We start from the raw sequence: 16,265 nt of genomic DNA on the forward strand, positions 1-16,265 counted from the left end.
TGCCCTGGATGGCATGGATATGTTTGAGGAACAGGAAATGAGTTTTCTAAAGAAAGGTCTCTTCCCTTAAAACCAAAGGAATAAATGCTCTGTGTTTATTTCTAGGGAGAGCTTTTAGCAAGCACTTAGCAGATCAGGAGCCAGAACTGATAACACTGGCTCCCTAGTGAGCCTGCCCCTTTAGCTTGGCTGCTTGCATGCTGACTTCTATTGAAGTCCCGCATCCTTTCCAAAACTAGGTCTGTAAGACTAAGAAAAGCGTGGTCATTTTTTCCCACTCACCGGCTCCCTCACACGCATTGTGTAGTATTTTCCACCACAGAAAAACTGGTAGGAAGAAAACTTGCCCCTCTCTCGCTCCCAGGTCACACTATTACCTGCTCTAGTCTGTGTGGCTGTCACTGACGTCCTTTTTGCACCTCATAGAAATGTCACTCCAAGGGAAAACTTTGTTTGATTAGCATGTTGCAAAAACTTTATCATGAAATATAGGCAGAGATTATTCGCTCCCTTAAATGGTCACTAAACACTTTACATCTAAACGCAGAGGACCATCTAAATGAGTACAGTTGTACCTTTTTGGATTGACAGATCTATTAAAAAGGAAAAACACGGGAACTCGTTCTTGTTTCCTGTAAGAACTCCCTGAAGAGTTGCACCCTCTGCAGCTTAACAAGGGCCACTGGATTTGAGAGGACACCGACCAGAGCAAAGAGGTTGCATCTCTTGGCTCTCCTGAGGTCTGCAGCACACCAGTTGGAAACAGGAGTCCCAGTTGTATTAGCACTAAAGAATCACATACAAACCCTCCACAGTTACACCTGACCAGTCACTACTCCTCTTAAATACTGGCTTTTCTCTTCACGGTGGGCTTGTACAGGGCTTGGCTTAGGGGCTGGACACAGCGCTGGACTCACCTAGAAACTGGCAGGTGAGAGTCAGGCATGTGGACAAACTAATAGCAGCTGAATGCAAGGCAGGGCTGTGCTTGACCACTGTTGCCTGCTTTACTCAAACGTGATCCAGGATTTCTGCAGCTTGTCCTGGGCAACATCCTTTACTAAATTTCTCATGTGTTGGCAATTATGCGTGATAGTTTAGGAAGGGATTCTTTCAAAGTTAAGCTAGATAGTAGAACCTACTGGAAGATCTTTTGAGTTGGATTGACATTCTAAGTTTGCAATGAGGCTTTGGGAAAACCTGCCTTCGATATATTGTTTTTAGGTGTGCTCATGAGCGTATGCATTAGCTTTTCTTCCTTTTATAGGAACACCAACAAATCTTAGGGCTTTTGCTCAGTAGGTGATAATGCACAAATGTTATGCATCCTGTGACAAGTCTGGTTCCCTGAACTTGTGCAAAATGATTACTTTCTCCTCTCATACCAAATTCCCACTGGATGGGATTCATCCCACCAGCTCTGCTTGTCCAGAAGGAGGTTAGAATTAGAACTGCTTCCCCGCAGGCAGCTGCCCAGGCTCTCTCCTTAGTCAGTTGAGACTAGGCCCTGCTACAGAGTGTCTCATTTCACCTTTGCTGCCCACCCACATTATAATGTGAGCCATCCAGAGGCCTCTGTCTCTCCCCACTGACAGGACAGGGAGCCTGGACGACTCATTTGGACTGGACACCAAAGTTTTAGACTGTTGGAAGTTAGATGTGGTGAGTCTCAGGAGACTCACCTAGACACATACAGACAGTGTGAAGTCTGTGTCAGAAAAAAAATCTGTAAATGAAATTTACATTTCAGTAAAATATTTTGCCCATAAAAGACAAAAACGTACATCAAAGATAAAATGGATGGGATTAATTCTAGGGGGAAGCCATGAAAGAAATGCAGGTCCGTAAGAAACTAAAGGCATAAACCCATAAAGCTGGCTGTCAGTTTTTATGTGTTTGAATGTATGGTACTATACATAATTTTAGATTAAATTTAGGTGAAAACATATTTGTTGTTTTTCTCTCAAAGGCCCATTCCCATGATCCTACTGAACATATGGTGTGTTCCGATCTCATGTTGAACACAGGCATATGCTCTGATCCTGGAGTGTGCTTCAGAGCCTGTGGGTAGATGATGGCATTTGTTGGTCTTCCCTGTGAGATAAGTGGTGGTGTGCAGGCAAGCAGCTGCTGTCCTGGTGCCTAACTAAGAGCATCAAGGTGCTACTGGTTGGTGTTGCTGAGAGAGGTACAGCCTGCCTGGGTTCCCTTCTTTCTTCCCACCCCAATACTCTGCTCCTGTTCCTGCATGGAGAACACACTGGAGGTCAGAGCTCAAGGGTTTGGCAGTTTCTTCAGGACTGAAAGATGCTCAGAGAGTAGCCTGCCATGGTGTGCGTTGTTCCCCATGCTTTGGATATAACCCCTGGTTTGGGAGACACAAAGGTGATATTCCCAACACACTACAAGGAATCCATCTACTCCTCATGCATGGCTGGGCCCCAAATGATATATCAGACCCCAAAATCCATCTCCCTTTCTGGGTGAGAGGGCACAGTTTCCACCTGCTCCTCTACCAGCCAAATAAGTAGTTCATTTTGTGTTCTTCAGTGAGCAGCTTGGGATTTGAATCCGTTCCTGTATCTCTCCTTTCATTCTGCGTGTATCATCAGGTCACTGCTGTCATTTGGTTAAATACATGTTAACAGGTTCCTGGTATTGGGTGGCTGAGTAGATATTTTCTTGTCACTTGGGGCACAGATCTAAATCTCACAGAGCTCTTAAAAATCTTGGCAGTACTTTATGGCTCTTGTTTACTTTCTCAAGGAAAATGACGGATTTGGGACAATGGGACTGAATGGGGGGGTTAGGTCTGTCTGTTGTGTTTTTTTCCTCCATGTCTTGAGGAGGGATTGATCTTGGTTTATCATCTGATGGTGGAAAACCCTTCATGTCTGAAAGCTGTGGCCAGACCACAGGGTCCTTTTTTGCTGGATATAGGTGATGTTGAACTTAAACTCTTATCTGTCTTTTGAGCAGTCTCTGTTGCTTTTCTTAGGGATGTTTTTCTGTTCAACTTTTTGCTTTCCATGAAGGAAGACCTCAGGAAGGAATGGGATCTTCTGGTTCCCACTTTTCCTTGCCTGCTTCTGTCCCCTGTGTGGGGAGTCACGTGTGGAAGTCAAGGCCAAGGACTTTCCAAGACCATGTGGCACCTAGATGCCAGGCAATGCTCAGCTGTAAGTCACTTTGCCTCAGTGCTTTTCTGAACTGAGCTCCTCTGCCCTGGATTGATCCCATTTCTCCTGAAGCACTGATGCCAGGATCTCAGCTACCATTGGTTTCTTTAGACCATGGCACCATGAGGGGGTGATTCAGACTTTCAGCTCTGAAGTGCCTTTTGTACATGTCCTGTCCTCTCTCTCCCTCACTGCTGACTGCAAAAGGTTCTGAGATGCACAAGATGCCTGACATAGGTGCTTCTGCTGTCCAGAAGGTCCCTAGGATGCAGACCCTACATCACTGGCTTTAGTGGAAATGAGGCTGTTGCCAGAGCCTCATGCTGAGGCTGGCTGTGGGGCTCATCAGCCTCTCTGCCCTTTTGCTGCCCAGATGCCTCAGCTCTCTGGCAGACCTTGCTGCTCCTGCAGTGGGCTGTCCACATGCCCCTTCTCCTGTCCAACCAGGGTGGTGGCTTTAAGTGCAACAGGGGAGCAATCCAGCCATACCCAGAAACACACGTTAAATAGGACAGTTGTCGTGACACCAGGAGAAAAATCAATCTTCCATAACACTCCTAAATCAAAACATGGACACTCTCAAGAGCAGCTTGGGGAGTGCAGTTACAGTCAGTGACCAAACTTATTTTTCCTTCTTTCTTTTGGCAAAGTATTTATTTGTCAAAAGTTTCTGCTTTGTCAAGCCCATGTTCATGCTCTGCATCATGCATTAGTCCTGCTTCCCTGCCAGCCCCACCAGGATCCCTGCGCCAGGGGTGTCAGGCCCCTCTCAAGCGGCAGAGACACTTTACAGCATGTCACAAAAAAACACCTTTCTTCAACCTGAATCAAAGCCTATTTGCTTGCTTGGAAGAAAGCTGTTTATTTGTTCAGAAGAGACTTTATGTCTGTTTCAAGGAGGGGCAGAAATGGAAGCAAAGCACCGAAAAGCCAAGGGTGGGGTACAGAGGCTCAGAGCAGACCTTCTTCCCAAGCATCCTTGAAACACCCGCCGGGGTGTCCTGTTTAGCCTGCTTGATCCCGTGGAGGACCTGCCAGTACCCCATGGCACCTCTAGTCTCACAGCCTGCTGCCTGGCATCCTCCCTTCGGGAGATCTGGCGCCGATTCCAACCAGACTGTCATTTCCAGGTCAGTCTCCGCATTTCTGCTGACCACGTTGCCTCCATCATGAGATCATGTCTTTCCAGAGAAATCCCACTAATGCCTTCATTCTGCGAGACTGGTATATATAGGGGGAGCTTCCCTGGGGCTGCACTGCGCAGTCCAGCCAAGGCATCGCTGTCTCCTCAGCGACTGCACTGTCCCCACCGCTCTCCCCTTTCAGCCACAGGTTGCAGCAGCAGCAAGCATGGACATTACCATCCAGCACCCCTGGTTCAAGCGTGCTCTGGGACCCCTCATTCCAAGCCGTTTGTTTGACCAGTTTTTCGGAGAGGGTCTTCTTGAGTATGATCTCCTGCCTTTGTTCTCTTCCACTATCAGCCCGTACTACAGGCAATCCCTCTTCCGCAGCGTGCTGGAGTCAGGCATTTCAGAGGTAAGGACACTTAGTCTTCCTCTCATTTTCCTTCCTCTCCCTCCTTATGCCTCCACCTGCTCCTCCCCACTCACAGCTCACTGGCAGAGCTGGCATCTGTAGCCCATGCCGAGGTGCGAGGGGCTGAGGAGGACCTCCAGCCCAGCACCAAGCACAGCACGCCTGTCCCTTCTTGGGCACAGAAGGAAACCTTTGCTGGGGAGAAGGCTTCCCTTTGAGAAACAGAAACCATTATGGTTCCTGACAGTTGTTTCCAACATGTAAAAGGCTGCTTTTGCTGCCCTTGCACCCACCGGCTGGGTGGTGAGGGAAGAACTAGGTTGCTGTAAGAGTAAATGCCCGTGAAGGCAGCTCAGCATGGGAGAGGACCTTGGTGAGTAGGAGCTTCCTCCGGCCCCCTCCTTGGCCTCAGGAGCTCAGTGGCTTTTACAAGCCCATGCTGGAGGACCCAGAAGCAATTCTCCAAAGGCAGTATGTATGAGGAGATCGTAACTGTTGGGGGCTGTAGTCTGAAGCCCAGTGACTGGTGCTTTCTCTGTCTCTCTCTTACTGGTTTCCTCCCAGAGCTAAGACCACAAAGAAACCAGAAATCACTGAAAGGATAAAACATGTGCTATCAAAGAATGTTACACTGGTTTCCATCCCTTCTTGCTGCCAAGTACAAATGCACGGTGCATTTGGCAGATTGCTGACTGCAAAGGGGTCTTTGGCACAAGAATATTGACAAGAAGTGACACCTCTCCCCAGGCAATAGTAATGGCGTGGATGCCTACTGTGTCTCTGGGTCCTCAGGATGGGAAGAAGACCCCTGCTGAGGCCTGTGGTCAGAGAAGGTGAAACCGTGCCACTGCCAGGCCACACATTCTCTGACTTCTAAGCTGCCATGATGCTGGCGTTGCCGCCAAGTGTAGCACTTGCGTCTTATGGTCTAACAATGTTTGTTTCAGGTGAGGTCTGACCGGGACAAGTTTACAATTATGCTGGATGTGAAACACTTCTCTCCCGAAGACCTGAGTGTGAAGATCATCGATGACTTTGTGGAAATCCATGGCAAGCATAGTGAAAGACAGGTGAGTGGAAGTGACGGTAATGGTGGAGCAACTGGGGAGTCAAGCTTCATTTTCTTTCTTTCCAACAGTCCTCAGCTGAAGGGAATATATCAGAAGAAGGAATTATTTATTTATTTATGTATTTATTGTCATTTATTTATTGTCATTGTTGGCATGGCCTGTTCCCATAGAGCGCCAACCAGATATCTGACAATAATGAGCTAATCCACTCCTTCTTTGTTTATTTTCAATCATCATCTTCCATAACCGTCAGATGACAATGTCCATTGTTCACAAATAACACTGGATCAGACAAAGAACATCATCTGGCGCTGCCGAAGCATGGCTGAGTTTTCATAAGCCAGAATTGTTAGTGAAAACAGAGTTTTCATATGCTGATCTAGGAGAGAAAAGCAAGAGCAAACAAAGCAAAAGAAAAACAACCAAGTGCCTCAGGCTTGGAAACTTTTAACACGTATGTTATGGAAATATCTGTGGGGGTCGTAAAGTGAATTATACCAGCAGGGGTTTTTAATTCTTCTCATACACTTTTTTGGCCAGACAAAGCTCTAGCCTGGAAACAGTATGCATTTTTTAATTTAGATATTTTTTCCAGAGGAAGAGAGCAGCCTTTTTCACGGCTGACTTAAAAAAGAAATTGCATTCCTCATTCTTTTGGCCGCAAAAAAAGAGGGTCAGGTTTGTGTACTTTGGCTGACACAGCGCTGCTGCCTGGTAAGGACGTACGTGGGAGCACACGCACGCAGTGTTTTACCTTCACAGAACCCCAGAGTTTCTCTCCAAACATCCTTTGAAATTAGAGGTTGTGGCAGGGCCCTACTCAAAGCAGATCCCAACCTATAATATGGCCAAAATCACACCGTGCTGCTCTGCTCAGTTCTTTCAGCTTTAGGGGCATCATGGAGGGACACCTGCCCCTGCAAAATGTTAATATAGAGTAAAAATCAGAGTTGTGCCTGGCAATACCAGCAGTACAATGTCATGATAAGCCAGGGCAAGTGTGGACCCCCCTCCGACGGAGCTGCAGAGTTGGGTGGGGGGAGGTGTGGCCTGGTGCCAGGGGGTTTCTGACGAGCCTTCCCCCTTTTCCCCACTGCCTCTCAGGACGACCACGGCTACATCTCCCGTGAATTTCACCGCCGGTACCGCCTGCCCGCCAACGTGGACCAGGCTGCCATCACTTGCTCCCTGTCCAACGATGGCATGCTGACCTTCTCGGGCCCCAAGGTGCCCTCCAACATGGACGCCGGCCACAGCGAGAGGCCCATCCCCGTGTCCCGGGAGGAGAAGCCCACCTCTGCCCCTTCCTCCTAAGCCCGCCTGCTGCCGCAGGACGCAGGCTGCCACTGCCTGCTGGTCTCATTTCCAGAGCCACTGCGTAGATATCAGTGAATATCTAGAGGGGTTTATTTTGGTTCTCCCCCCCCTTCCTGCACGCTTTGTTTCTATTTTTTTTTCCCTTTCCCTTGGATGGGATGAGGGGCTGGGTGAGCGGCCGGTGGACTTTGAAGCTTAAACCTGCAAGCTGTTCTGTGGGGATGGCACGGACGGCTCGTGCTGCTACGCTGTTGTACTTGCTGAGAGGGTCTTTGTCTGGTGCTGTAGTCCATAACCACCATCAGGTAGGAGGGAGTGCACAAGTAACACTGGCTTCTGGTGCACTGAGCTGCGAGGAGAGGAGAGGCTCGGAGCAGGGGAGAGCCCTGCACGCTTGCTCCACCCTGCGCAGAGTTAAACTGGTTACTCTTAAAAAAAAAGCAACAGAGTGAAGCCTCGCACCTGAGATCCTGTGTACACGCGATGAACGTGCCACGAGTTCCTTGCAACCACAGGAGAAATAATAACATCTTACCTCTGGGGGTTGCACCGCATATCTTTTTTTCATCAAAGTGTTTAAGTGTATCTGTTCACACCCCTACCCTGTCGTGTCCCTTAGGGACAGGTGACATGAGGACAAGCACGTCTTTTTGCTGTCTTAGTAGGCCCTTGGGGGAGAGAGGGGACCTCACCACTGTGCAGAGGCTTCACATCCCCAGCCAGCTCTCCCCAGCCTGTGTAACACACCATCTCCCTCCATCTCCCTGTAATTTTAGGGTAGCTCCACCTCTCCCACTGGTATCTGGTGCTCAACCTGAGAACGCAGTCAGTGGCGGTCAATAAAGAGATATAGGAAACACGCAATTGGCTTTGGGGGTTTCATTTGTTTCTTTCTAAGGCTTTCGAAGTTGAAAGGTCCGTGCAGTGCCTGACGCCACTTGGAGGATGCGCTTTCCACCACTGAAGTACATTTTGTGATGATCGTTTGCCCTTTCTTTCATGTTCCTGTTATCCTTCGTGCAAGCAAGACAGAAGGATTGGAAAAAGAACAAGATTCCATAGCCCAACAACCACGCCATTTCTGAAGCTGCGTCTGTAAAGACTGCAGTGCAGACCTCACTTGTGTGATATGATGTGAAAGATTTAATCTGAAATGAATGATTAAGGGTGTTTGATGGCAGGGTGGGTAGGGTGTAGGTACTACCTCTCCATGCAGTTGCCACGCATGAAATCCATGGCTCCCAAGCCTGCTTAGATGTCAGTGTTCAAGACTGAAGTTTTCAGCACTCATACTTGACTCAAATAGCTTTCCACCTAGATGGAAATTGAGGTGTTTAGGAAAAGTGTAGCATCACTGATAACCCTGCATCCCCATAATTAACCCCATAGGTAAAATCAGCTTGGACAGTGAATGCCTTTCCTCTTGGTAGAGTTCTTCACATCTAAGACCTGCAATGTAAGGTGGAGCTTCTGAGGTCCACTGTGGCTCCTAAATAGAGAAGGTCACTGCTTCCCTGTGAGCAGACACAAATTTGTCTCAGTCAACATATCTCTGGGTGCTTCCAGATCATGCCTACAAAACAAAGCAGGGTGACAACAAAACAAGGGCATCCTTCCTACGGAAGAGCATAGGTCCATGCCCCTCACTGGGTGGTAAGGACAGCTGGAGAAAGCGCGTTTGCTCTGCCAAAAGGATGAGCCCACCAACCTCTTCCCCTATGCTGATGATTCAGCTGTGAAAAAGAGAGAAAATATATGCACAGGTTTTTTTTTCTCATGGCATGGGTTTAAGTATTAATAAGAGCTATAAACACAGAAACTCTGGACCTATTTAAAATTAAAAAGTGCTTTCTTCTGCCACATCTAGGCAGGGGAGCCACATACAGGGAGCACTGGGAACCAAGAGCAATGACATTGCCAAAGAAAGTGAGTGTGCCGCAGAGCTCAGCCCTGTCCTCTGCCCGAAACCCCTGAGCCCAGGGGTGCTGGGATAGTTACTGGGACCAACATGACTGCTGGGAACAGGGCAGCTGGGGGAGAGCAAGGGAGAGGGGCAAGACTGCAGGGGCGCGGAAGTGCCACGGAAGCAGGGGCGAGAGGGAAAGGAAGGTGGTTACTGTCTGGTAATTAGAAAGCAAGGGATCCCCTTGGTGTCTGACACTATTACAAACCTATTTTTTACTTAATTATTTGGCACTCCCAAAGCTTTCTACCAAAAACCGTGCAGCCTGCTTCATTTTCATCTCCAGGAGAAAGGCATGAATGAGCACATTTGGGGAAAGGGCAATTTTGTACCAAGAGGGAGACATTCTACAGACAGGGAAGAGGGAAGGGGCATTTTAACAAGCTGCCCCTTGCTGCTTTGCCTGGCACTAACAGGCCCCTGGCCTCTGCTTGTTTCCCTTCCAAGGCATCTCCTCGCCAGAGCCTTGTCGCCTCCCTACTGTGTGCTGTCATTTCTCTCCTTCCTGACACAAACTGAGCAAAGACAGGAGGAAAAAAAACCCCAAAATCTAGCCCCAAACGTTTAGCCACTATTCCTGAGACTTAAAAATAAAGAAATATATTTTGAGTGTCACCTGTGCGCAGATGTTACCTGCAGGTAATTTGAGCAGTGTGTCTGTCTGTCTGTCCCATTAAATGGCATTTGAACAATTTTTGGGCCCCTTTTTCTGTCTGGATGGCAAAAAGTGAAATTTTTTGATGATAGGAAACCAGGACAGGTTGGGGTCAAGCTGGGAGCCATGCAGAGGGGGAAGCGGCGTTTGCAGTGGCTCCGGTGCTGCAATGCAGGAGGTGCCAAAGGACCTGTGCAGCCCCCCAATTCTTGGGCAAATCCTGGGAACACCAGAACTCAACTGTCTTGCTGCTCTGAGACGGGCTGATTTTAAAGCCTTTTGCAATCCATCAGCTAATTAAAAACATGAGCAGCTGCTAAAAGCCTCTGTATAAGGACAAGCTGGCCGGGTGGCTGATGGTGTGCTGTGTAGGAGGGGGAACTGTCACTGAGGGCTCCCCTGCCTGTCCCTGGGCTCAGAGCTCCCCTGTCCCTGAGGGCTTTGTCCACTCACAAAACAGCTTGAGCACAGGCAATAACACCTTCCTGCTTACTCAAAGATAAGTGTCACTTACTCGAAGTGCCTGTGTCACTCAAAATATTTCACATTTTTTCACCCCAGAGTCTTTTTTGGTCACATTGCTCTGGGATACTCCTTCTCTTCTTCTGCACACTTGGTTCTGCAAAAATTATTATTTCCCTTTGCTGACATTAATTTTCAAGTTTTGTCTTTCATAGCTTATAATCGCAGTTTCAAGAAGGGGCTGTTCACCACAGCTTTCTACACAAAACCACCTGTTAATAAGGTGCTGCTAACACTCTTCAAGAATTAACACAACTTCTTGGAAGTTTTTTGGTTATCATCCTCTGATTTAACTTCCACTCCAGAGAAATTGTTGAAGAATCCTGAGGGGATGCATCAGCCACTGGTCCAGGGCATGCATCCTCCTCCAGGCAACTCTCTTCTCCCACAGGCCCTGATGACCCAGTGGTGGTGGCAGCCATGTAGGGGAGAGCAGCAGGATCTGCTGCTGTACCTGCCCCCTCTCCTCCTCAGCATCACATTGCTTGGGCAGGGTATGTCACCTCTGATGGGTCCCGTTTCCTCCAAGAAAAAGCTGGGAGCAAGGCCTGGCAGGATATGACCTGCAAGCCACCAGCGGGGAAGCTGTCCCTGAGCATCTTGGGACAGAGCTGCCCTCTTGGCAGGAGGAGGAGGAGGAGGAGGACCCTCCTCATCCTTTCCGGGAGAAGGTGCACAGAGTTCACACAACCCTCTCTGCAAGGGCTCCGGCAATCAGTAGATGCCACATTCCCGCCTCTTGCCCCCGGCTTACCCATTAGTTTTGGAGTTTTGTCTGGTGGCCCGTGGCAGGAGGCCAGGCTGAGAGAGGGAGGGATTTCCCGGCAGAGCCGAGTGCCCACGGGGTGGCAGCCTTTCCTCCGCTCCGGCACACCGACCGCCCCCCTTCACCCGCCCGAGGACTGCACTACTCTGGCACTTCTTGGTTTCTGACTGATTTGCAAGTTAGCCAGTGTTACATAAAGATCAGGAGTATTCTGACCGTGTGCCAGCATTTCCTCCCCAAACACATGGCTCCAAACACATCCAACACATCGCCCCCCTCCCTCCCCCCCGCCCCGTATTCTCTCAAAAGTGCATGACGCTGACACACGGGGCACACCTCTGCAGTTTATCACTGCTGTGTCAAGCATGTAGATTTGGTAAGCACAGGCAGAGAAAACTGCCGTGGCATGGTCTCTGCCTCCCTGAACCCGGACTTTGTCCCTCCGGTGTGACCTCTTGTCAAGACTGGCTTGGAAAACCACTAACTTATGTGAGAAGAGCAGATAGCTGTCAAGTCCCTTGTTTTTAAGCTCCTGGTCAGGCCATGAGGATTTTCCTGGGGGAAGTGCAGCCGTGTCCATAGACAGCCCATGCAGCATTGCTGGAGCCAGGTTAAATGGCTGGCACTTAGCTTGCAATTAACTGGCACTTTCAAAGAAAAATATGAAGTTGAGAAATGGCCCAGATGTTTACAGTATATCTTAGAGTGCAGCATAATCAGGAAAAAAATGAAATCTCAATCAGAGAGGCTGAGGCAAGATGATGGCGTGATGTAAGTTGACCCAAACTCAGAAGACTTGTCCCCATCTCAAAGGGCACCCTCCAGCTGTCTTGCAGAGACCTACCACACAACATGAGGGACATGAACTCTTCAGAAAATCGTCCTTCTCTGCAAAACCTGGTGCTGCTGGGGAAATCCCTGCCAGCTGCCACACACACATCACCCCATGGCTCTGCTTGATGTCCTGCCCAGCTTGCCCTTTCGCAGTGCCAATTTGCCCAGACCATCGTGGGGGACTGCCACCACTGCCATGCTGGAGGAGCTGCAGATCAGGGAGGTGCCACTATGGGAGGGGGCAGAGAGGGGGGCACACACTGCCCACCAGCATAGGGCTGCTGGGAGAGCCATCAACCATGGCCTGCAGATGTCTGGCACGGCAAACTCCAGCATACTGCAGAGCACATAGCTGCAGGTGATGTACCCCCTTGTCCAGACAGCCACAGAAGATGACAGGGGCTCTCTTGGTGAGGATCTCTCTTTGAGATGCTGACACCAAGGAGCAGTGCTTCCTGCTATGCCTATTCCATGCTCTCAAACCACAGCATGCAAAGAGATGATCCACCTAAACTGCAGTGACACTAATGAGGTAGCCCAAGGGCCACGGGCCAGTATGTGTCAGTCAGCTGCTTTGGCGTCATGGGAGAGACACAGCTACCCCTGGGGTATAGGAAAAAGCTGATCTCCAAGGCCCTGGGGACCAGTGCAGAGACTTTCCTCCTTAAAGCTCTCATTGCTCCCCGAGTGTGTTGCCATATCTTGCTGGAGCTTTTTTGGGATGGCTGTGTAAGGATCCAGAGGTAGGGAGGCCCTGCGTGGGGTAGGTTCAGCGTGCGACCTCTCAAGAACAGCAGCGCCATTGTGTGGGGTGGACTGGGATGTCCCAGTGGAACCAAAGACCCAGCTGGCAGGTGGATCCCTGTTGGGAAAATGGGAATTTTGGCGCTTTGCTTGTAGTGAATCTTCTTTGTGAAGATTTCACAGTTGGCTGATCGTTTTGTTAGCTTCTGATCGGCAGAAAAGGCACACAGCTTCATTCAGAGCCCCTGCTCTGCCTTTGAAAGTGTCAGTGTAGTGAAGATCACAATACGTATGTGTTTCAACATACTCAAAACTTTGCACATCTAATGTAATATTTGCAGACATACAGTGACATTTCCTTGATGCCCTAAATGCTGCGCTCAGAGATGCCGTACTGAAGGATTTTTACATACTTAGCCATCCATATTCCTGCTTTCTTTCAAAAATAAAGTCACTGGCCTTGCAGGTCGGTCCTTTTTCCGGGGTCTGATGATCTCTCTCCTTCTTTGCCTGCCTGGCCCCATCCCGTCCCGGCGGGTCGCGCCGGGAGGTGGCAGCAGCCCCTCATCTTTCGGCCGGAGCAACCTGCCCTGTGTAGAAGGAAACACCCAACTGAAAGGCCACTCTCAGTATTATGTTGAGCATCTCCCGTATGTGGCCTTGCAGGTCGGTCCTTTTTCCGGGGTCTGATGATCTCTCTCCTTCTTTGCCTGCCTGGCCCCATCCCGTCCCGGCGGGTCGCGCCGGGAGGTGGCAGCAGCCCCTCATCTTTCGGCCGGAGCAACCTGCCCTGTGTAGAAGGAAACACCCAACTGAAAGGCCACTCTCAGTATTATGTTGAGCATCTCCCGTATGTTCCTCCAGAGACGGATTTTTTTATTATTTGTGGGTTTTTTTTGTTGTTTTTTTTTTTTTTTTTTCCCCGCAGCAGTAATTATTTCAGTTTTCTTTTTCCTTTTTTTTCTCTGACAATGTGCTCCAAAGGAAGCAGAGCAGCACCATTGTCTGCGCTGTCTTGGTTTTCCACCCACTCAGGCTGATGTCAGCCCCTCGCCACAGGACCTAATGCACCCCTGTCTGCCCTCCAAATTCCTAATTGCAAAGCCTTTGTTTTTTTTTCTTTTCTGCTGGAGAAGTCTCTCAGAGCCGTAGCCTCTTTCCCACCTTTGACAGCCCTTTTCCTCCCTGTGCTGAGCCGTGCTGAGCTGTGCCAGGGCCTGGAGGATGGGGCGTGCAGGGTCACCCCACAGCCGAATTGCCTGGGTGGAAACAGGGGGTAGCCAAGGGCAAAAATGCCTCCCCGACTGTTTTGCTCTGCCCACATGGAGACCATTGCCGTTCAGGAGGTTCTGGTCAAAGGGGTCTGCTTTCATCCTCCCTGGTCCCTTGCATGAGCCCAGGATTCCTGGCTGCAGCATTTGGCTCCAAGGGTGTTTACATTGAGATAACTCACCAGGCGTCTGTCACCAGATCTCAGAGGTGAGCTGGAAAGACCTTCGAAAGAAGCCTGCTTTGTAGTTTTTGGTGCTGAGTAAGGAAGGTCTAGGGCTTAATTTCCTGCTTTTTTTGTTGTTGTTGTTTGTTTTTACTTAAGGAGAAATATTTGGGATGTCTAGCTTGTCTCTGCTGGTTTTGCTGGAAGGCTTCTTGGGCGTTTCAAAGGATTTGTGTGTTGAACTCTCTCACACTGTAAACAAAGCGTGTCAAATCCTTCCCAAAGATGCTGATTTTCCAAAGCATTCATTAAGAGCCTGACCTTTCTTCTCCAATAATTTATGAACTACTTCCAAATAGGCCACAAAACAGTAATGCAAAATGCCTGACTTATTTATGTGCTTCAGCAGGCCATAGGGTAAGGAAAGCTATACATAGCTTTGTTTCAGTCACTGAATATGTCATTCTTTCCCTTGAGAGGTTCACAACTCCAGAATATATGACCCTGTCTATGGGGCTGAAACCAGGAAGCCCAACAGGCTCATTCAATCCCTGAAGCACTTTGGCTTCCCCTGATGATTCCTGCCTCTCATAGATGCTCAACATCAGCTCAAAGTCTCACCTGGATTTAATATGAAACAAATACCCTGTCACATCAGCACAGAGAAAATGGAATGCAATGAGCTTAATTAGCAATGGCAGGGTGATTCAGTGTAGTCTGAGAAAAGATCTTGGAAAGTGATCATTCAGAATTTTTTGCTAGGCAGTAGTTTCTCTAGCAGTACACACCAGACATGACTTGTAAACCTGACAAGCTGGCTTTTATCTTCCAGGCACTGCAAATGCCCTATCATTTTAACTTATTAAGAAAGGGAGCATGGATTAAGAGAGATACAGACTGGGATGCATGGAAGATCCATATAAGAAATGGTACTGATAGACGAGCCAGTGAAGCTGGCTATAACAAAGATCTTGCTTGGAAAAAGCAGCCCAGCCACATTCTACCTTGTCCCCTGTGGAGCAGACAAACAGATAACTCAGAGACAAAGTCTCCAGCTAAACTAGTAAGTATAGATCAACTCATTTATGGTTCAGAAACACAAACTGAAACTCCACCGCAGAGTCTATATGCATTTTGCATCTGATTCCTCCTTTAATAAGATAAAAGTGCAGGAGCCATCCTGGCATCTGAAGTCCTTGTAAATGCTCTCCAGCAGAGTATAGCAGAAACCAGCGTGCGATCATTGTGCAGCTGGACTGTGCTGCTCTCCCTCCCTGCAGCTGATGCTTGGAGTCTGCTGCTGCAGGGGGCTTAGCTGTCTTTTAAGCTCCTCATTCCATTTTTCTCCTGGCAAATTGCAGAAGGTGGCCTCACCCTGTGACTTGCATATTTAGGTTCTTAACCAAGCACCTGAAAAGGCATCCATTTAACTGAAAGATTAAAACCCCCCTTCAAAAAAAAAAAAACAAACCCAAAACCACAAAAACGAGGCAGCAGCATCTGACAGCATTTTACTTGTAAATTTTGGATTAAGACAGCATGAATGGAAGAAAAAACCCATAACCATATACCTTCGTGATTTCATTTGCATGGGCCTCTCATCACCAGCTGTTGCAGGAAGGGTTTGTGTGCAGGGATGCTTTGATGAGAGGAAGTCAGTCTGAGGTGAGCTGTCATGGTGGAGAAAACCCCTCTCCCTGTGACCCCCGCAGCAATCATGGCGCAGAGGAGTTACTCACCACATGCTTGCACCACAGAATAAAGTCCCCCAATAAATCACACATGAACTCACGTTACTCAAGCATCTGAGGTGAAATGCTCGCTTTGCCTTGGAAGAGAACCAGACGCTGAAGTCTCCAGCGTATTTTGCTGTAGCTTCAGTGTCTTAGGACACAGCCAGGTCAAAGGGCTGTAGACAGAGGGGATATTTTTCATTATATCAGCTAGCAGAGCTGGAAAAATGAGAGGGGTTTTGGAGCACCAAAGCCTATCTACAAGTCAGCAAGGGCTTTGAGAGATGAGCCTTGACCATGGTTGCCATGGTGGGTTAGACATTACCCCCTTCCACTGCTGTACCCTCCAGTCTGCATCTATTGCCTCTGCAGAGGGCAGGGCAGCTCACAGGGGGCCAGTGGCAGCAGCGAGATTTGCCAGACTATCTGCCAAAGTTTTCCTGTGCCATGTCTACACTGCAGCCCTTGCATGGGTTCACAGGTGCTGTCAGCACTCAGGTAACAAAAG

At 48.8% G+C, this 16,265-nt stretch overlaps 1 protein-coding gene across 1 annotated transcript; it reads left to right on the forward strand.

Moving 5' to 3' along the window:
* The first annotated feature begins 4,456 nt into the window (after positions 1 to 4,456).
* On the forward strand, positions 4,457 to 7,205 carry LOC103769799 (alpha-crystallin A chain). Its single transcript, XM_008937037.1, has 3 exons — positions 4,457 to 4,718; positions 5,666 to 5,788; positions 6,893 to 7,205. Exons 1-3 carry the CDS (start codon positions 4,530 to 4,532, stop codon positions 7,100 to 7,102), a joined length of 522 nt encoding a protein of 173 aa, XP_008935285.1. The 5' UTR covers positions 4,457 to 4,529; the 3' UTR covers positions 7,103 to 7,205.
* Positions 7,206 to 16,265: the final 9,060 nt, after the last annotated feature.

This window comes from Merops nubicus, unplaced genomic scaffold (assembly GCF_000691845.1).
Source record: "Merops nubicus isolate BGI_N331 unplaced genomic scaffold, ASM69184v1 scaffold11770, whole genome shotgun sequence".
Lineage (NCBI taxonomy): Eukaryota > Metazoa > Chordata > Aves > Coraciiformes > Meropidae > Merops > Merops nubicus.

Coding starts and splice junctions, on each gene's coding strand:
- LOC103769799 (XM_008937037.1), top strand. CDS start 4,530: ATGGACATTACCATCCAGCACCCCTGGTTCAAGCGTGCTCTGGGACCC. Junction 4,719..5,665: donor TGGAGTCAGGCATTTCAGAG/GTAAGGACACTT, acceptor TGTTTGTTTCAG/GTGAGGTCTGACCGGGACAA. Junction 5,789..6,892: donor GCAAGCATAGTGAAAGACAG/GTGAGTGGAAGT, acceptor ACTGCCTCTCAG/GACGACCACGGCTACATCTC.